The sequence below is a fragment of the Miniopterus natalensis genome, chromosome 3 (genome assembly GCF_054644295.1).
Source record: "Miniopterus natalensis isolate mMinNat1 chromosome 3, mMinNat1.hap1, whole genome shotgun sequence".
In the NCBI taxonomy this organism is placed as follows: domain Eukaryota; kingdom Metazoa; phylum Chordata; class Mammalia; order Chiroptera; family Miniopteridae; genus Miniopterus; species Miniopterus natalensis.
Window position 1 is genome coordinate 47,568,603 of NC_142083.1, and position 22,867 is coordinate 47,591,469.

The 22,867-nt window shown below is 37.4% G+C and overlaps 1 protein-coding gene across 1 annotated transcript in view; it reads left to right on the plus strand.

The window, feature by feature from the left end:
- Positions 1-22,867, plus strand: part of ADGRV1 (adhesion G protein-coupled receptor V1) — a 404,143-nt gene that overhangs the window by 179,378 nt on the left and 201,898 nt on the right. The window contains exons 82-84 of the mRNA XM_016216159.2: positions 168-307; positions 1,823-1,983; positions 6,669-6,769. Of these exons, the coding sequence (XP_016071645.2) occupies positions 168-307; positions 1,823-1,983; positions 6,669-6,769 (402 nt within the window). The remainder of the gene's footprint in view (positions 1-167; positions 308-1,822; positions 1,984-6,668; positions 6,770-22,867) is intronic.

Sequence of the window (22,867 nt, forward strand, 5' to 3'; positions counted from 1 at the left end):
AGGGAGGTGCCCTGCATTCATAAAGAAGCTACCTATAAATAGTGGCAGTAACAGTGACTAAGGTGACTAGAAACATGAAGCCAAGTTCAGGATGAGAGATTCAGTCATGACATTAACTTGAAAACATTAATATTCTGGGGTTTTTTTGTTTTGTTTTTATACTATAGGTATTATCTTTGAGTGTGAAAGGCCAGAGTTCACAGCCCCTGACTGACAACAATGAGGTTCTCTACAGGATTTATGCTGCCGAGCCTAGAATTGTTCCCAAAACTTCCCTGTGTCTCCTTTGGAATCAGGCTGCTGCAAGGTACTTATTCTTAATTGTTTAAAATCAGAATTTGGTCCTTCTGCATTCTAGTGCCGTTGAGCCCAGTTTTTTCTGCTGAGCATTGATGGGCTCTCGACTGGAGAACAGCCTCTATAAGAAATAAGACCAAGAAGCATAGGAAATGGTCTAGCGTTGTGCAGGTGGCAAATGTAGCCAACGAATTAAAATATGTGCTTAACACAGTATTTACTCCTTGATGGTTAGTGCTTTCATGGGACTTAGCATGACTTTTGCTCAATTCAAATAACTTTCCTGTGGTTATTGGTTAATTTATTGGACAGGAAAGGAAATTCTTTTTACCCCTTCCATTTGAGCTTGTGGTTCTGGAGCTGATGCTGTATGTTTAGAGGAGTTAGCGGGGATTTATAATTCTAGTCCATGTTGGGCTTGGAGTACATTTTGGGATTAAAGCCACGCACAGGAATGGGAAGAAGAGAGTGATTCTTTCTCTGAATCTCCTTGGCCGAAGGCCTCAAGTTTCTGAGCAGTTCTGTCACTCGGAGCTCAGTCAGTGCTTTAGGGTCAGGCAGTGCTGGCCCAGAGGGTCTAGGGTCCTAATCAATCACCAAGGGGTAAAAAGTTGTTTATTACTGACTTTCAGCCACATAAATTAAAATTGTAAATAAGTTTAACAGCTTAGTTGGGTAACCAACTGTCCTCTAAACACCAAAATTCTGGTTAGTATCTTTCTTTGGAAAAAAATAATTATCAAATTAAATTTCTAATGCCTGACGGTAAATCTTAAACCTAATACATAGGTACTCCTTGATCTTCAATATATAATTACTAATGAATGCTTCAATGTTGACTCTGCAGTTCAGGTTAAAAGTTTTATGTCCTTAGACAAGTAAAGAAATGAAGAGGCACTATAAGGGAAGATGCTCAACCAGTAGCCATTGAGGAATTCTCAGAAGGCTGGACATGTGATGATAGATTTGCCATAATTTAGCAGTGTTCTTGTGCTAAATTAGCCAGACCTTATAGACACCTTTTTATACATATAATACATATAACTGGCTCTAAATTTCAAAAAAGATTAAGGAATTTTAAAAAATGTAAGTAATTCATGTGGTTCAAATTAGTAGGAATTATAAAAAATAAGGAAGGGTGAATACTTATTATAATGGCTGTGTCAATCTTTTGGGATTTTCAAAAAATAGAGAAGAGTACCTTTTGCTGAAAACCTTGGGCATGTTTGCTTTAGATTAGGCAGCAACTGGTACTGCTCTGTTGAGGGGACCGGCTTCTTCTGCATCTGCAGCTTTTGAAGGTTTGGGCAGTGTTTAGGCTGCTTCTTAAGTTACCTTGGGGGGGGTCTATTGTGTCATGTAACAGACAAGATGTTCTCTCCAGTTTTTCATTTTGAAACTGTGGTCTTCTTAAGTCTGGACTCAAGAACACTTAAGTTCAGTAAGTTACTTATTCTTTAAAAGCCATCTCAAGACCTTAAGTATTGATTAAAGAGGAATAGTGACAGTTGTCCTTTTGCTCTAGCTGGTTGTCTGACAGTCAGTTTTGCAAAGTGGTTGAGGACACTTCAGACTACGTGGAATGTGCCTGCTCATACATGTCTGTGTACGCTGTGTATGCCCAGACCGACAACCTGTCTTCATACAATGAGGCCTTTTTCTCTTCTGGATTTATATGCATCTCAGGTCAGTTGCAATATTTTTGCATTAATAATTTTACATATTTATGAGAATGAAAATCTGTTTTCCCATAGTCATTTTATATGTACAAGATACAGATATGCTGTATTCATCAGCACTGGGAGAAAATAAACTTTCCCATTGGCTTATTCATTAAATCGTTCAGTGGATATTTATGGCGGATATAGGAAAGAACAAGACACAGTTCCAACTCATAAGGAATGTAAAATACAGTGGGATAGAAGCGAGATAACAGGAAAGGAAATACGTGTTCATAGTCTTGCAATTTAGAGGCAGGCTCTGCATCAGAATGTCAGGATTGTGTGAGATAATATACAAAAGCAGTTTGTAGCCTGGCCGGTGTGGCTAAGCAGTTCAGCATCGACCTAGGATCCAGTAGATCGTGGTTCGATTCCCAGTGGGGGCATGTGCCTGGGTTGCAGGCTCAATTCCCAGCATGGGGTATGCAGGAGGGAGCGGATCAATGATTCTCCCATCACTGATGTTTCTATCTCTCTCTCCCCTCTCCCTTCCTCTCTCTGAAATCAATAAAAAAAAGTGTATATATATATATATATATGTGTGTGTGTGTGTGTGTGTATACATACATATATATGCAGTTTGTATTTTTATTGTAAAAAACATACCCCTTTGGTAGATTCATATTCTACAACCTAGGAGCTCTAAATATGCTCTGTTCTAAAAAATAATCTTTCACCTTCCACACTTAGGTTTTATTTCTGGCAGGAGTGGGACCTTTTGAATTGTGTTAAAGTCTGTCAGACTATTTACTTATAACTTAACTTAGAATAACTATAGAATTATTCTCATTTGCTGTATTGATTGGGAGTCTTAATAATTTCTTATTCTTTTTTTAAATTTAATATTTTTTATTGTTGACCGTATTACAGATGTCCCCCAATTTCCCCCCCTTTACCCCCTACTCCTAGCCTCTGCCCTACCCCAGGCCTTCACCACACAATATATTGTCTGTGTCCATTGGTTATGCATATCTGTATATGAGTTCTTTGGTTAATCTTTTCCCATTCCCTCCTGAAAGATATGTGTTATTCTTACTAACATCTTACATAAAGATGACATTTCTTGCTTAATAGATTCTTGTGTGTCCACCTAGCTCCAAAACCACATCATAATTTGCTTTAATATTAATAGAAATTTCATAGACTGATAAAATAACACCAAAGGTAAAATGCTGAAATAAATCTAGATGTTATTTTATATATTTCAATAGAGAGATACATTCAAATGCTGCTGTGACTCGCAAAAATCCCTAACATGTTCTAAATACTGAACATCAAAGCAAAGAATCTTAAAAATTAAAGTGAGAATATTATTTAGATTTTATAGAAGACTAGCAGGACTATATTTCCTGGAAGAATTTTTAATAAATATATATTTTTTGCAGCTTACTCTAACAAAAGGTACATAGATTCGCTCATATGTTTGAGAATCAACACCTAAATATCAGTATCTACTTTTATTATTTTTGACTTAAAGTCATATTTGAAATTACAGTTGACTCTTGAACAATGTGTGGATTAGGGACATTGATTCCCCTGTGAGTCAAAAATCCAAATATAACTTTTGACTCTCGAAAAACTGAAGTATTAATAGCCTACTGTTGACCAGAAGCTTTATCGATTATGTAGTTGATTAACATATATTTTTGTTATATGTATTATATATTATATTCTTACAATAAAGTAAGAGGATGTTTGGTTTAGTTTGATAATAGCAAAATAATCTATCTGTTCTTTAGAGTTTTTCTTATCTACATCAAAGATGACCAATATTATCATTTTGTTAAGGGTAATTTATCTTCCTTTTAAAATCATATGGAAAAGTCATTTGTAATAATGAACTAGCTAATTGCTCTTTTCCAACTGAGTCTGTACCTTACATAGGACTAGAAAAAGTAAAGAAAAGTTATTCAATTAACTAAGGAATAAATTCATAAAAAACTGTTTAGAGCATGCCTTTAGTGTAATAACAGGAAATATTATACTTTATTCATTTTATATACATTATTTTTTAATCTACTTATTGTTATAACATTTTGTACCCTGTGATTTACACATTCATATTAAAGAAATTTAAACCAAAAATTGTTACAATAAAAAAAAAACCTGACTTGTAAATTTAAATCATGTATGCTAATACAGCTATTCAGCATCAAATAAGAAAATAAAAGATAAATACGTAGCATATACGGCTTCAGAAACTTGGTAACTGAAATATTTGTTTCTTTAAATCTAAGGTATTCAATAGATTTCCCAAGGCCAGTGGTACCGCCTGCTTGATCACCTAGATAACCACCATACATAGGAGCAAGCCGCAGAATCTAGCCCATTTTCCTGCCACTGGCTTCGAATCCTGGACTGCCACCAGGTGTCATGCTAGCATTTTAATTGAAGTTTAATATACTTAATTAAATATTCCTGAGCTGGTCCAGTTTAACTGTACTAAATTTATATGAAGTGAGCATATACTGGAATATTACCAAGTAAAAGGAAATGGCTATGAATAAAACAGTTGACTGGTATGCATTTTTCCTTTGCCCAGCACTGAATCCCTTTGCCTGACATTGCTACCATCTACCACAAAAACTTATAGGAAAGCATATATTTGTAATCATGTGGCCTATAATGAAACAAAAACTTGCAAGGCCCTGCTTTTAAGTCAGTATATTACACACACACACACACACACACACAGAAAACCTGAGTCTAAGTTAGCTTTGATCATCATAGGAAATTCAGTGTACATTTATGAATTGGTAGCATCAGCTTCATTAGTTTGTAGACCAGCTAAGTAAAAGTACAAAATCAGGCATGGCTCTGCAGCTTCTGGTTACACTGTGTGCCTGCGTGGGTGGATTTTGGAGGCAGCCCCAGGACTTGCACACCTGTCCCAGAACACCCCATGGCAGCCTTCCTAGAAATGGATTACTGCAGATGCCTGCCAGCTTCCTAGGCCAGAAGCCTTGACTAGTGCAGAGCCTCACTTCTTACATGGAAGTTTGTCTACCCATCTACCCAATTAAATTTAAACATATTGAAAGCTTTTCCCAGAAGGAGTTATAAGAGGCATTTCTGGGCAGAGAACCAGACCCCATGTGGACATTTTGCAGATGCCCCGTCCACTTCCTCCAGCAGGTGATGCACTTTAAAAGTTTGTTCCGGCCCAGCCAGGCGTGGCTCAGTGGGTAAGCATCGACCTAGGATCCAGGCGATCAGGGTTCGATTCCTGGTCAGGGCACATGCCTGGGTTGTGGGCTTGATCAATGACTCTCTCATCATTGATGTTTCTATCTCTCTCTCCCTCTCCTTTCCTCTCACTGAGGTCAATAAAGATATATTTAAAAAAAAAGAAAAAAAGAAAAGAAAGATGAAAACTTTAAAAAAAATAAAAATAAAATGAAATAAAAGTTTGTTCCGTAGCTTCAGAGAAGATAATGAGAAAACAAAGTGTTAAATGAATGTTGTGTCTCCTGTTTGTCAGGGAGGCATTGATGAGTGAGATAATGCATGCAAAGTATATGGCAGAGCAGCGTACATGCCATTAATGTTTGAGTAATTCTTAGAACAACCGTGCTGAGGATGAGGGTGGCCTGAAAGGCTTAAGTGAAAAAGTTACTGTATACTGCACATTCAAAGATTAAAAGATAGCAAATATTTAAAAAATATGTTGAAATATTTTCTGCATTTGAAAACCTGGCATTAAGAGAAGTTTGTATAAATTCCAAGAGAGAAGATTTGTGAGTTAGTGCTGAGGTTCTCATCACCCCCGTGTGTAAATAGGTGAGCGCAAGTAGACTTAAAGAGAATAAGAACATGCCCTGGCTGGTGCAGCTCAGTTGGTTGGGTATCATCCTGTGCATTGAAAGGTTGTGGGTTTGATTCCTGGTCAGGTCACATGCCTGGGTTACAGGCAGCAATTGATGTTTTGCTCTCACATCGAAGTTTCTCTCTCTCCCTCTCCCTTCCTCTCCTAAAAACCAATAAAACTTAAAAAGTTAAAAATATATATATATAGGAATAATTTTCTCCACGCCATTTAGAAATGTAGATGTTTAGGTTAAAAGCATCTTAGGGGGAAAGAACACATTTTGTTCCTGGTTTTAGTACCCAGTAGCATAAGGTTGCTTTTAAAATTCATAATCACCACTGTTGTAATTACATAACTATTCTTAGTAGATAAAAAGGAGTAATTACGGAACCTGAGTTTTGGTAGTATCCTTCACAATTTTATGCCTAAAAAAATCCTATTCACTGCCCGAATTATATCTATTTAGCCAAGCCACATGGTCTTAGAAAATTAGATTTTAATATGGTTCTTTTCTTAAACAGTAAAACTTGTCTAATGGAAACAGAGCACCAAATGCTTAATGAAATTATTAATCTGTTTAATTTGTGATTTCTTTTTGATAGGGAAAGGAGCAGGTAGATATTTGAAAATTAAAGTTACCCTTTGGGCTTAAGTGTGAAGATTTTATATGTCCTGCCAAATGGGGTAAATTAAAATCGCAACATAATCGTTCCAAGAGAGACTGTGCTGTGCAGGAGAGGCAGGCTACAGGCCTTATGTGCTTAACTGTCCCAAAGCTTTGTACTGTGCTGCTCTTTGTTCATGGATTATAAAACCACACATGGACCTTTTTGTTCCTGCAGGTCTCTTCCTGGCTGTGCTCTCCCATATCTTCTGTGCCAGGTATTCCATGTTTGCAGCTAAACTTCTGACTCACATGATGGCAGCCAGCTTAGGTACACAGGTAGGAGAACTCTTGCATTGTTGACTTTCATGAGATGTTCATGTTTTTTCTTCTATAATTTTGAACAGAGCGTATACATAAAGAGGAATCTCAGACTAGTCGAAATAAGCTTGTTTAGGTTTGCTGTGGAGGAGAATGGGGAAGGAGAGCAGTAAAAGGGAATGATCAGTATCAGGCCTACAGGGTGTATTTGTAAACGTTCTATAGAAAAGAACCTTAACTGCATCACTTGCAAGAAAATAGCTGCCTATGACAAAGTATTGTATTGTCAACTCATATATGCTACATATGTCACTAATGTGTATACGTATTAAAATCATCACATTTTATTTAATCTCTTTGAATAAAACAGACTTACAAATTATTCATATGGAGGGCATTAAGATGATATATACTTTAAAATATCTGGATAGTATATTTTGCTTCATTTAATATTATATAATATAGTCTGGTAGGAATTCCTACTTGGAAAAGTTGTTCAGGTGTCTCTGACAGAAGAAAGTGTGAAAAACGTGGAGTCGTTCCTGAGCATACGGTTTAAAGCACAGAACACAGATGAAAAAATTGAGTGCCTTTTCTGCCCATGAGGTACTCCCAGGCTAGAAAGCAGATGCACATATAAGTTAGTGTAATTCATTGTGATAGGTATAAACATAGATTATTTGCAAGTTACTCTGCGAATATAGATGAGGACTTAAGTCATTTTTCTGCAACAGTCAAGGGATTTTCCTAGAGGAGGCGTTATTTGAGGTGGTTCCGTGTGTTGATAAAGGGGAAAGATAGGCAGAGATGTTTGTAATAGCAAAAGGGAAAAGGCTGTGATTACCGATCCAGACAGTCAGAAGACACGATATTATGCTATTGAGAGAATTGAAGTATTTTTTTATAAAATAAAATTTCCTCTTTCCTGGGTTCTTGGGGGACACTTCTGGAGTGCAGAAAATGCTGGTGCTGGCTTGGGTGCCGGTGTATATGCATGTGTTCAATTCAGGTAAATTTATTGTGCTGTACACTTACCGTTTGCACACTACCTTTTAGAATGCTAACGGCATTTTAGTGAACTCCAATAGAACTTCAAAAAATAATACTAGTGGAGGAGCTGAAATATAAAATGAAAAGTTATCTGGGACATTGGACTTCTGTTCCTTTTATTTTTGTCCCAGGAGTGAAAATGACATGGGTAATTTTCATAATTCTGTTTTTTTGGAGGGGTGGGGGGAAGTAAGTGCTGGGTTCCAAGCAGAGGATCCCAGATTGCTTTTTAAAAGTACCTATGAACTATGGGAGGTAACAGCTGTTATCAAAGTAGAATTTACATTGAATTTGACAAGACTATTTATATTGCCGTGGTAACTATCTTAGCTGTCTGATCTTGCCTTTGTTTCTTGTATGTGAGATCTTAGAAAACCTGCTTTCCATAATTAGAGTTTACTTGGCTGTATTCACCACCCACTCTGGTGATTTTTTGGCAGCTGAATTTGTACAAGTCTTAATTAGAGAACCATAAAATTACAGACAACTCTTCAGTGTCCTAGCAGACAAATTTGCTCATGTCTAGGGATATGAAAGAAAGACTCAGGATTTATATATTGGGGCACTGCCTTCTGATTCACATTGTACTTTGTTTTTGTTGTTTATTTAATTTATTTTTTAAAATTTATCTTTATTGTTGAAAATATTATAGTTGTCTCCTTCTACCCCCATTGACCCCCTCCACCCCCTTCCGGCCTCCTCCCCAGGTTACATTGTTCTTTGTATTAAATTTGGAGAAAATGGTTAGTATATTTTTAAAATAGATGAAGTAGCATGGTATGAAAAGTTCTACAATTTATGATTTATGACATGAAATACATTAAAAAGAATCTTCATAGTTTACTTTTTAGCAGGGAGAATTGGTATATTGTTGACAGAAAAGTACTGTTTCCTGAAAACGGTGTACCTGTCTACTTTGATTTTTAAAATACCTTCTAAATTAAAGAGAATAGTTGTCGTACTTAAAACCTTTTAGCAAAGCCTCTTAAAATTTCTTAGGCTCTCCAGAAAAAGAAATGGAGCTGAGTACAGGAACTTGGGCCCACTCTTTCTGAATTTTAATATCATGTTGGTATCTCCAGTAACAGAATCTTACCAACAGGGCTATTCAAGTTCCATCCACAGATCTCTCATTTGGGATCCTCCGTCAGTGTTATGTTGACATCCTTAGATTTTAAGTGTCCTCTAGAGAAGTCTTCAAAAATATAGGTTTGGCCTGTGGGTTTTTTTGGCTGAGGGAGTGAAACTTCTGTAGCTGACCTAGAGTATTTGAGTTTTGAATTCTCTGCAGACAGATCTGCCAAGACCATTCGGTTTTAAATCTTTATTGTTGACCTAAGACTAAGTTGAATGGCTTTTGTGGGAAAGGGAAGAATGGAAATGTGATAGCCTCTGACTTTCCTGATGCAGTGAGTCAGTAGTGAGGCCGTGAGAAGTCAGGAAAATGTGCCCCTCCGGCTATAATTCTCTACTTCTAGAAATGGATATATAATATCTATCCATCATTTATTATAAAATTTTTATAGATATCCATAAATGAAGGAATACAGTTAAGAATCCAAAGATTATTCCTGCTTTAAAAATCAAAAGTTCTACTTTAATCTGGTTTGTTATTTTAGCATTTTTTAGAATCATTGACTATAAATGACCAGCAGGTGGCAGCAGAAGATCTTCTTTTTGCACAACTGGTTTCAGTCTCTAGCAAAGATGGAGTTCAGCAGAACAGATGTTTCACTGCCTAGAGAATATTCTTCTGCAACGCAGTAGCTGCACGTTCCTGATTTCCTACCTTTCTCTTTTTACCCCCTTTGTTCAGAATTGAAGTAATGAATCTCTAAGGCACTATAAGAAAGCCTGTGCATCACTGGTTTGGGATATATCTCTTATCATTTATCATGTATAGTTAAATTCAGGGGCATAAAACTATTTTCATTGTATTTATGCTGTTATAAGCTTTAAGAAGTGTGTTATAGAAAAGTGGGTTTATTGACTGTCACAGTTAGAATTTTGAGATAAGATCTGTATTTTCAGAATTGTTCATTTTAAACGTATATATTTTTCTTCAGCGATGAGTTACTATTTCTCACTTATCTAAGAAAAAATGGTGAAGCGGCAAGAAATTGTGAAACTATTCACTTCAACTAAGAAGCGAAAAACAGCAGATTTTCATGGCATTGGGAGATGTTTCTCAGAAAAACATCTAATTATATCTTTGGAATTCTTATCTTAGAATCACATTGCCAACCCATGTGTGCCTGATAAGACTGGTAAACAACTAGGACAAAGGACAAGTTTGCAGTTCAGGGTTCTCAGTTCTGGGGGGTTCTTTCAGGAAAACCAATCTTCTAAATCTAAAAAAAGAACAGAAGTTTCCTCATAGAAAACATGATAAGATAGAGCTGTATTTACTCTGATTAATAAACTTAACCAAAGTGGAATATTTGGAGGGTTTTTCCCCTCTGTCTGTTGTTTGTTGTATGGCTTAAGCACTTTTACTGAAACTGAAGAGCAACTTTGTATATGTAAAACAGTTAAATTTACCAGCCAGCTTATATATCATCTGAATTCAGATGACACTGAATATTGGAAAATTTGAAGTACTTAAATAGAAATTTTTGGTAGCCATTGGGTGTGCACGAGTTTTAGCTACATAGGCCTCCACTTCAAGAAGGGACTGAATTGCCTTAAAGTTCAGAAAGCTGTTTTCTGGAATCTAGCACAAGTTGGCTTGTTGGTATCTCATCCAGTTCCCTCTTCTGCAATATTTTGGGATGTCATTTTGCAATGTCATTTTGTTTCCCAGGTAGGATCCTGCTCAGAGATTCCTGCCAATAGATTCTGCTTTAATCTGCAGGTTATGTCATTGTACCTGTGAATATCTAGCATTTTTGAGACTCTGAGAATCATCGACAGCACGTGACTGAGGCCAGAAGCCATGTGTGACCTCCCAAATACTGACTCTTCTGATTTCTCTCCCTGCTGCTGGCACTGTCTTGTTGAGAATGTCAACCTGAGAAAGTCGTTGTGTGTAGGGTCAGAAAACATGTATCTAATAAGCATATTTTTATGGCTTGAAGCAGAGTAAGATGGAAATTGTAAAATGTTCATTAATTACAATACTTGTCATTAGTTGGAAGTTTTGATTAATTACTTTCTTTTTAACCTGGGTATCCTTTATTATTTCTGCTTTTTATTTTTAAAGATTTTTAAAGTTTTTTTATTATTATTGTTGATTTTTAGAGAGAGAGGAAGAGAGAGGGCAAGGGAGAGAGAAACATTGATGTGTGAGAGAAACATTGATTGGCTGCCTCCTGCACGCCCCCTACTGGGGATCGAGCCCCCAGCCTGGGCATGTGCCCTGACCGGGAATGGAACCTGCAACCCCTTGGTGTATGGGACGAGACCCAACCAACTGAGCCACACTGGCCAGGGCTATTTCTGCTTTTGTTACTTAAAAAAAAAAAAAAGATTTATGCTAGGCTGTTGTTGCTCAGTGGCTGAGCATTGACCCATGAACCTGGAGGTCACGGTTCAATTCCCAGTCAGGGCACATGCCCAGGCTGTGGGCTCGATCCCCAGGATCATGCAGGAGGCAGCTGATCGACGATTCTTTCTCATCATTGATGTTTCTCTCTCTTCCTTTCCCTTCCTCTTTCTGAAATAAATTTAAAAAAAAAAGATTTAAGAGTTTAAGTACAAGGATCAAAACTGGATCTTTCTTTGAGGATTGGAAACTTGAACAGTCCAAAGGGGTGGTTTATTCAGTAGAGCGTTGTGTCGGTATGTCAGTGCAGATGTCAGCGTGTTAGGAAAGTGTTTCCTGCACTTGGAGGTCGGCCGCTTGCTAATGCCCAGATGCTGATCAGTGGCTCTGGGGTGGGTTTCCGGCGCTGCCCACGGCGGTGGGTTAGCTGTGCGTGACCAAGCACGTCCCTGGTGCTGCCCCGCTGCTGCTGCTGCAGCGCCAGAAGGCCCACACCATCCAACTCTTTTCCTTACTATAAAAAATCATTTAAGAAATTACATCAAAGTTTTACTTCCTTTTTTCTTTTTGATTGAATTTATTGGGGTGACATTGGTTAATAAATGGTATCATTTTCAGGTGTACAAGTCTATAATACATCATCTGTATATTGTATGATGTGTTCACCACCCTGAATCAATTTACTTTTATTTAAAGTATCATTGTGTTTGAAATTACTTCCAAACATGTATCTTTCCTTCTTGAAGGGAAGCTCCCCTCATCCCTCAGGTTACTAAGAAAAGGAAAGGTTCTTAGACAAGTGAGCTAATGCCCAACTCAGAGGACAGCCAGGGATTTGATTTTGGTCTTAAAGCATTTCACAGTTTTCAGAACTTCTCAGTGTTGATTTGGACATAAAATAAACCACTAGAAAGAAAATGTAATGAGCCCCCCACCACCAAGTTTGTTCATTCTTATAAAGAGCTGTGAGTGCCCGATTTAATGGTATTATGTAAGGCTTTTATTTTTATTTTTTGTACCAAAAAACCTGAGGTATTTAATTGTCTCCTTTCTTTTTTTTTAAAAAAAAATGTGTCTTTATTGATTTCAGAGAGAGGAAGGGAGAGAGATAGAGAGAGATAGAAACATCAATGATGAGTCACTGATCAGATGCCTCCTGCTCACCCCCTACTGGGGATCGAGCCGTAACCCAGGCATGTGCCCTGACCAGGAATCGAACCCCGATCTCCTGGATCCCAGGTCAATACTCAACTGCTGAGCCACACCAGCTGGGCTAATTGTCTCTTTTCTTCACAGAAAGGTTAATTTGTTGAATATGGGTAAAGAGCGTTCTGCATACAGATATGAATATGCATTTAAGTTGAACTTATTAAACTATTTCACTCTAATTTAGGTATGCTCATCAATGTGACCAAAATATTATCACATTTATGACTGTGAATGCCCATTTAATGACCCAGTAATGGAATTAAAACAAAACAAAAAATTGAGCCAATCTTACTTATCCCAGGAGAGGCTCATCACTCACCCAAGAGCTCAACCACTTTCGCTTGGTCAGTTCTGAGACTGCAACGGCATGATAAACACCCCTGAAGTATGTAAATGACAGTCTGGAACGGCAGCCTCGAGGTACGGGCCGGGTGTCCTGTGGCCACAGGGGATCTCTAGTCCTTCAGTGTGCCGGGCGGCACTTCACAGGCTGTGGGTGGGGGCCTCCGCTTAGAGAGATCCCGTGTTGGAATCTGAGCTGGTTGTTGAAGGATGTATAACATTTGAAAACTTAGAATGTGGCACATTCTGGGCAGGAAAATGTACAAGAACAAAAGCACAGACAGGGTAGAGCACCCGGGGAGTTCCACGTCAGCGAGGCCTGGCGTGCACAGAGAGACAGGCAGGCCGGCTCCAGGCGAGGTGACTGCACAGCGTCTGAGGACCTTGGAAGTCACTGATGGAGTGAGGCCACAAAGGCACAATATGAGAGGAGTGTTTCTAACATTAATCTGGCAGTTAGAGATTAAGTAAAAATGCATTAGAGTAGATGAGGAGCCAGTTAGGGAGATCGGTTTAGAGAAGCAGGGAGGACGGCTTTTATCATCTCCTGGTTGTGCTGGGTTGTTAGCTTGGACAATGGCTTTGGCAACGAGAATTCCAAGGAAGGAATAAGAATTGATAAACTTGTTTTGCTTTATAAAACTTTTGCAGTTTCACTGTTTTCTTTAAAACAATAAAAAGTCCACATTGCAAATTTTATTTAATAAACATGAACATACTAGTTACTAAGCATTTTATGAGGTAGGTACTAATATTATACCTATTTCACAGATGAGGAAATCAAGGCACAAAGAATTGAAGTTACCTGCCCTGAGTCACGTAGTCGTAAGCAACAGAACAGGCTTTGAACACAAGCAACCTGGCTCTAGTCCCTGCCTTTTAGTCACAATTCAATACTTCCTCATAAATCAGGAATTAATGAGATTTACTCTCTCACTAAAGGAGGTAAACGATTTTAAGGCGACTGAAACCTGTGGTTTCATTTGAACTAAATAGAAAAGGCTGAAAGTTTTCATGGATGGAGAGGGAGACATGCAATTTTAATATCAGGGATTTAAAGTTTCTATAGCACATTTAAGCTGGTGATTTAGATGTTAGTTACATAACCATAAAGGACCTGACACTGTAAAATAGGTTCTTTAAAACAAGTTGTGCAGAGAACCTGGGATTATAGAATACTCATAGCTGATGTCACTAGGGGCTTGCTTTATGGCCCTGAAGTGATTTATGTGTATTGCCTTATTTACTCCTTAAAACAACTACATGTGGTGGGTAGTGTTGTCATTCCTATTTTACAGATGGAAAAAAAGGTACTAGGAGACACTCAGTTACCAGCCCTAACTAGCCCTGATAGACAGAAAATTGTGGCCAGAAGAAGGAGTCAGACCCAAGTTTGTCTGACTCCAAAACCTATGTGTTTAAAATACTGTGCCATGTGGAATGAGAAGCATCATTAGAAGCAAATAATTAAAGCATAGTTAAAGTTTCTGAGGCCAAAGAAGAAGAAAAGATTTCAAATGGAAGGAATTATTAGCATGAGAGAGAAATGAGTCCTACCATTTGGCAAAAACAAGGTCACGGGAGACCTTGGAGAGAGGGGGTGAGAATTAGACATAAAAGGTTCCTGAGTAAATGGGAGGAAATGGCAGAGGCTGTTTCAGACCACACCTGAGAAAACTGGCAGTAGAGGAAGGGGACTTTGGGGTCACAGGAAGAGGAAGAACCCTGGCACCTCTGATCATAAAAAGCTGAATGGAAACAGAACCCTGGAGCTTCCAGTACCATTGACCAGGGGGGCAGGTCTCATCTCCCACCCACCACCCTTCATTGGTATTTTTCTTTTCTCGAAAGAGAACTTTCTATAGAAGTTTGCTGAAAGGGTTTTAAGAATTAGGAAATTTTTTCTTTGGTCTGAGCGTTTTTATTTATATTTTTTATTGCTTTGAAATGTTTTATGCCTTAGGCAAGGGGCACCCTGCTGGTGCCTCACCCAATCATGTTATATGTAGGAGAATAGTGGAGCTCTAGTCTGAGCCCCACCCTTCCGCTTTTCTTAAATCCAAATTTCTTTGATGACCTTACATTTTTTGGTATTATTATTATTGAATTTCATGTGAACTTGCAATCAGTCATGAAGTAAATGTGTAGCTAGTGATTATCAAATGTATAATACTTTCTACAGCCAAGAACATTAATATTGTGATCATCAAAAGTATTTGCTTTAAGGAATTAAGGCAATTTTGGTATTTAAAATGGAGTGAAACTTGAATAGTGATTAAAGTATTAAATTTCAGAAGAAATAATGTGCTTTATTTTTACTTTCTTAAGTATACATTTTCTTTATATATCAATTTTTTTATTCTTAAAATCTTTTAATAATCAAATCCAGCTTCTTTTTTTAAACAAGCTTTCAGAATTCAGCTCAACATAGACTGTTTCACTAAATTGAAAATAAGTGGACACTGAAGGTACAAAAATAGTATCATGGTCACACTACTGGGAAATTCAGACTTTCCCAAGTGCTGAAGTAGGAAAGCAACAGAAAGAATGAGTAATATTCTGAATGAGGCTACAGTGACATTATCATGTTTGCAACATGGCTTTGTTACCAGGAAAATCCGTGAGGCAAATACAGACTTTACCAGAAAATACCAGCTTGGAATCTTTTATTGCAGCCTCAGAAACATAAACTATCCTTGACTTTTTAAAGACTTCTTTTCATGTCCCTAACTAGGGAAAATCAGCATGTGAAAAAAGTTGTTTTTGTGAATATTTAATGATAGCTCTAAAGGACTTTACGTCATGTGGACTGTGGGGGAGAGAGTCCCGGTTTTAGAATTAGAAGGACAAATGGGGTAATATCCCTGAGCTGCATGGGAAAAATCATTGGAAAAATAATAAGAATGCCTGCCTTGCAATGTTGTTGAGAGGATAATAGATCATGTTCAAAAAGCTCAAAACACAGGCATGGGGAAGGAGGAGCAAAGGGAGGGCAAGGATGATTCCTGCTGCCCCACGAGGTCGCAGGGGCCCCTTGGGTTCTGCTCTGTGTGAAATGCTCCGTAATGCCTTCAGGAGAACTGAGCCTGGGTTTCGGTTCTTGAGGTTTTCTTAAATCAACTGCAAGGGAGGTGACAGGTTTTTTTGCCCCACCTTCTTTAAACAGTGGGCTCTATCACGCCTTTTACCATAGCTCTCTCACTTTACTGTCCTGGAAAGGCTTTTCTGTTGGTCTGCATAACCTGGAGACACTATTTTAATTTTGCTTTGTTTATATTTTTCAAGTGAGATTCCCCCCCCATCCTGAGTATTTTCTAAGTTTGTGTCTTTATTGCTTTTGCTGAATTATTAGAACCTTAATAACTGGAAATACACGTATATATGAGTTTATATATATTTCTATATATACATATATCTATATATACATACAGGGTGGGGCAAAAGTAGGTTCACAGTTCTGAGTACATGAAAGTTTATTTTTGTATTATTATTTATTAATTATTGTATTATTTTCCATTTGAACAACTGTAAATCTCCTTTTGCCCCACCCTGTATATACCTATTTTATTTTATTTTATTTTTATTTATTTATTTTAGAGAGAGAGGAAGGGAAAGAGAGAGAAGAGAGAGAGGAGAAACATCGATTTGTTTTTCCACTTATTTATGCATTCATTGGTTGATTCTTGTATGTGTCCTGACCAGGGATTGGACCCACAACCTTGGTGTATTGGGATGATGCTCTAACCAACTGAGCTACCCAGCCAGGACCTATACCTGTTTTTTAAAAAAAACTGTGTGGCTCAGTTGGTTGGGCATGGGCCCGTGCACTGAGAGGTTGCCAGTTCGATTCCCGGTCAGGGCACATGCCAGGGTTCCTGGGGGCGTACAGGAGGTAACCAATCAATGTTTCTCTCGCACATGGATGTTTCTCTCTCCCTCTCCTTTCTTCTCTCTCTAAAAATCAATAAAAATCTTTTAAAAGAAACTATGTGTGTATATTTACATATATATGTATGTATGTGTGTATATGGTGTGAGCTTATGCATGTGTATACTTTTGAAATTTAAAACTGGCATATATTTTACAAGCAGGGACATTATTTAATGAAATACCCAGTACTGCTAAGGACTACCATAAGCACCTGACGAGCATAATTTTATGTAATCTTTACAACACTCTGTGATATAATCGGTATTATTATTTCCTCTGTATTGACATGAGAAATCTGAGACCCCCAAAGGCTGCATCACTTGTCCACATCAAGTAGCCTATTGACTCCAAAGCCCTCATCTCCCTTTCCATCCCTCTGGGAAGGATATCTTACAACCCCTCAAAGGTGACATTTTCCTCTACTTCCATGGATCATAACAGCATGGTCTCTTGCAGACAGTTTTTTTTTTTTTAAACAACTTTGTTGTGATTTAATTCACACAACATACATTTTACCCATTTAAAGCATACAGTTCAATGGCTTTTAGTATATATATACACACACACACACACACAGTTGTGTACCCACCACAACAGTCAATTTTATGTATTTATTTTTTCTAGTTTAGTTAATATTTACTACTGTATTAATCATGTCAGTAGACGTCTCTTCAATCTCCTTAGCTCTCTGACATCTTGCTTACTTTTGTGAAACTTTTTAGGAGTGGCCCTTACAAAATTGGATTTTATGTTTCCATGTACATCTATAAGTCCCAAGAAGTTGTGTCTTTGAGTTTTAGTTGTCTGTCTGCCTAGCTAAGCTTTATGTTCCTGAGCAAAGAGACTTTTCTTTTTTATATCATATCCTGTGCCAAAGGTGTTTGAGAGCCAAAATAGCAACAGTTATAAAAGCAAAGCAGCCTTTCCTATAGGCTTGTTAGTTGTATGCAGTCTAGAACCACCTTTCTGGCAGAGCCCCATTTGGATCCTATCTCCCAGGAACATATACTCTGTGTTCTGCCAGGAATGGGGAGGAACTTGGTTTCAGGCTCTATGTTTTGGTCATAAGGGTGAATGTTATTGCCAAATTGAAACATTTATATGTTACATATCAACAACCAAGTGCATTTTGTGGCCAAATTTTATCTGCAGAAGATGCATGTGCAAGTGATTTTATGTGATTTGGCATGGAAACTGTAAAATTCCATAGCAACCCAGACCTCACCTCTAAGCCCCAGCCCAACCCAATTTATGCCTCTGCCTTTTCTGGATTACAGAAATCAAAGTTAAATGAAAGTCAACCTCTGAATTCATAGTCTCACTTTTGCATATTTTAAAACATTTTAGTATGGATTTCTTTTTTAAATATGCATAGAGTTAACCATATCTGGGAATTAAATGCATCTGATTGCTCTGCTTCTAGACTGTATCCCGTTGTCCCCTTCCTTCAGTCTTTAGTGTTATTCTGCTTGTCTAAGCCATCTGTCTTCTACAGTAGCCTCCAAATTACTCCCCATGGTTTTACCCTGCCCTTTTCCTTTTATTCTGTTATCTTTTTGGCACCAGAGCAGACCTTTTACAGACTAAATCAACTCAAGCCTTTCTCCCACTTAAAACCCTTCGGTGACTTCCTATTGCAGGTAAGAGGAACTTCTGAGCTCCATCCAGCAGATCCTGAGGATCGTCCCTGACTACTCCCATCTCACCTCCTACCATCTCCACCTATTCACGCAGCACCAACCACAGGGGACACTTCAGTTCCTTAAACCTGCCATCTCCTTCTTGTCCTGGGTAGTGGGTTCTAGTTAATACCTAAGCCTGGAAAGCTCTGTACCAGTGTTTTGCTCATTTATACATTCATTCATCCATCCTTATTGACACTTAGCTCACATTTTATCACTTCAGAGGAGCTTCCCTGAGAAGCCCCCCGACCCTACAATATCACATTACTGTTATATTTATATCTGTCATATATCAATATCTGAAATCTCTTGTTCCTGTTATTACATTCTGTCTTCTTTCTTACTCCCTATTTCCCACCTCCTAGAATGTAAACTCCATTAGATCAGGAACCGCCTGTTTTGTTCATTGCTGGTTTCTAGCACCCATAAAAGCTTGTTGGCACATACTCGATTTTCAATAAAAACTAGTTACAATAATGAGAAAAGCAATGAGGTGAAAGGAAATTGTAGTCTTGCTCATAAAAAACAACATTCTTCAGCAATTTAGAACTAACCTATCATTTTCTCATGAAAATAAGCTCTTCCTATATTTTCAATTCCTTAAAGAAAAATCAAACTTTAGAAAGATATTCATATTCTTAAAGAATTATAATATTGTAGTGGTGTACAACTTATAAACAAATTGCATTATAATTTTTGGTTTATGTTTAATTCAGAATTAGTTTTTCCAGAAAAATAATTATAAAGAGAAGTTAAAATTTCAAGTCATCCATCAAAGTTTATTTAACTCTTAATCCGATTATTATGGGCCCTAATTTATACTTTTTAATTTTTCTTCATGTTAAAACACATTCTGATTTGTGATTGGGAACTTCCAAGAAAACCCTTGCTGCTCCCAGAGCCTCTGTTACCTGGCTGTCCTTCCTTCAGCAGTCCCTAGAAGCAGACGACACGGGCTCAAGGATGGTGGTGGGTGGAGAGAGGTGAGATGGACATAGAAGTGAGGGGCAGACTCTGGAAACCAGCTTCCTGAGTTTGAGTCAGTGCTTCTACAAGTGAGTTGGATAGCAAACCCAAAGGTTTCTGAAACTTACAGACATAGTGTGAGGAATAGAGATTTGGCTCTTAAAGCGGCTTTATTAGCTTCTTTTTGAGAAGCAAGGTTAGAGATGAGAGAACAATTTTTGGAATATACAGAAAAAGTTTTCTTAAGTAAGATCTTTCTATATTCCATAGTAACAACATTTTGGGTTAAGACTGAGTATAGATACTCAGGATTGATAATAAGGAATTTTAATAGCTAATTCTAATAAATAGGTACTAGTAAATGCCTACAATGCCAAACTAACTAATATGGCCATTAAAGTAAGGATTTTAAACAACAAGGTTGTAGTATTGATAGTATGTTGGCATTAGGGCATATGTTTACACATAATGAAAATCCTTCTATGTTTAGGTCATGTTTATAATTATGATTTAAGTGCTGTTAGTTTCTGAGTTTATTATATTTGATACCATACCTTTTAACCTATGAGTGTCTGAAAGCATTAATTACAATGCCTGCTATTTTGAAAGCTTGTGAGTTAATGAGATACAATCACAAAACTATTTCCTCCAAAATTTTCTTTTAATTAAAGTCTCTATATTTAAGGAGTAGGTATATTTTTTATACCTTGGAAATCTTGAGACAAAAAGAGTAAGTGTTGGTTAATTTTCTTTGCTTCTTTGAATCTGCCTAGAGAAGTGTCCAATAAATATTTGCTTTAGGTGGGTAATATAAGCATTTTAAATTATATAAATAGAAGTGTATAGGGATTGCTTATATAGTTTCCTCACTCCGCAGAGGTACAAAAGCCAGAGGAATCTAAGAGGTTAATCTGAGCAAGTCAGAGTAGCTGGATTGTCACTGTTTTGACTCAGGTCACAGTCATCATTACTCAACTCACTAGGTATTTGTGAGACCCCATGAACATGCCTATTTTATATAAACAGTCTACACTTGAGCAACCTTCAACTCTAAGAATAGGAATTGCTCTTTTGAAAGTACTTGTCAGGGTTAATTATTGAAGACTGTCGTGTGAATAGAGGAAAGTCAGATGAGGACAAGCAAGTCTGTCTTCCACCTCCTGTTTTCAGTTTTACTCAGAGCAGCAGAAGACTCTGCTTATTCTCTAGGTAACAAAACAAACAAAAAAAGAGGACCTTTTCTAAAATTGTTGTGGGAGCCTACTTTAAATCTATCTCTTTGTATATGCTGTAGCCATCCATTGTTCCCATTCTGTAAATATTTAGTGTCATATGTAATATATCAGGCTCTTTGCTAGGAACTGCAGACAAAAAGATAAATAGGACATAGCTTAGACCCTCGAACAATTTATAGTTTACTAGGAATGGGGTAAACATGTAAATAAATGAATACAATGGGGCGTTGTAGACATGTGGTAGCAGTCTGTACAGCACACAGTGGGAACAGAAAAGGTGAATTCTTAATATATCCAGAGTGAGGGGTAGGATCAGGAAAACTTTATAGAGATGAGAATGCTTAAGCTGTCTTGAAAGATGAGAAGTCTTTACCGTGTAGAATCTACATGTAATTAAAATACAGACATTAGTAAAAGCAGAAGAATGGGCCGTGTCTGGCAGGATTAGTGATGAAAAAGCATTGCTCTGCATTGGATTATATTCTGTTTATTTTGCAAGACTTCAGGGACGTTTCCACTGGTTAAGGGTTGATGGTGAGAATTATTTCTGCTGCAGACCTGGGAGAGATGGAGAATAATTTCCAGACCTGAGCAGAACTCATATTTGGGGGGGCAACAGGAAACTAGATTTTTTTATAGGTTTTCGTAGAATAAGAATTTGGGTGCCAAAAAAAAAAAAAAAGAATTTGGGTGCCACAGATACATTTTCATGTCTTTTGAGCATTTTTCTTAGAAATGTTCTAGTCTAATCTGAAGAGGCCAATGGACCCGGTTCTATACTACTGCTCAAGAAACCAGAAGTCTCTATTCTGTAAGGTGTCACTGGGATTTCAGCTTTTTTTTTCCTTTTTTCTTTTGGTTTTTTATTGGTGCAGAGGCAATACCTCTTAGAAACGGAGGCATTCATTATGCATTAAGATAAAGAGCTATTTCATATTTTAAAGAATAATTCTCCAAAACAACTCCAATGAACTCTTAGTTATTCAAATGAAGAAAGAAGAGAGAGCTAATTGGGTAGAAGAGTGTGTTTTTCAATGTTACTTCAAGTGCAACCTATGCAGTCATATATTAAAGGCCCATAAAGACACAAACCAGTATAGCTTTATATATTGCAGGATTTAGACTCAGAAAAATATTAACACAACACTACACTGTATATGCCCATAATGTAAGTCCTAGGCACAAAACTCAGAAAAAACAAAAAACACCTACATTGGAATTGTAATATCTTGAACTGTATAACTGTAGGAAATATACCATGTATATATTTTCCATGATTTTACTTTGTGAATTTTTCATTGAATTCATATTCTTGAAGTAAAGATAGAATTTAGAGCACAGAGAAATACAGTAAAAACACCACAGTAGAATAATTTGTGGTGTTGTTTAAAATTCAGCATGTGTAGCTGTTTTCTAAGTTATTAATAGGCTTGAGAACAACAATGTAAGCCATTTCTCCTAAATAGCAGCCAGTGTGAGAGAATAGACTTCCGTCAGGAGTGCCTGCTGTTAGGGGGAAGGGAAGCTGAATTCAATCGGATTTGTGAGAAAATTAAAAAGAGGAAGCAATTCAGCTTCACAATCGGTTCACTGATGTTTGATTTACTCTTTTTGGAGTTTACAAGTGGCTGCCAAGTTACGTATAACACTCACGACCTAATCCTTGGAGGCCCTCTTCCAGCTGATGTCTGCGTCAGCAGTGGCCATGAGAGAGGAAGCAACTGGAAGAAAAGATTGTTTACCGCTTCGCTTTAACGTGGAATTAGAAGACCAAATTAAGTGGTTTAGAGCACCACTGGAATGCTGTTTTGTTTAAATTTAACACACATAGCGATTCCAAGACTTACTTAGCATCTAGTCCTAAATGTTAATTAGGATCTCATTCTGAAGGGTACCTTCTTGCCACTTCTTTTGGAGGTAATTATGAAAAGTCAAACACATATTTTAAATAAATATCTCTTTTGTTTACAGTCATTTATAAAATCTCTGTGAGATTCAAGAAATAATCAAACTAACAAACCTCAAAGTAATCATAATTATGTCCTCAAGAAGAGTATAATTCTAAGGTGTGCTGGGGAAATTTATAGATATGAAATGAGAAAATAAAGGGGAAGGATGAAACCAGCTACGTAAATGGGGAATAGTTGTCGCACATTCTTTGTTGTTGCACATTTACACCTTTTACCACTTACAGACGATAATTTACTTGAGGGTAAAG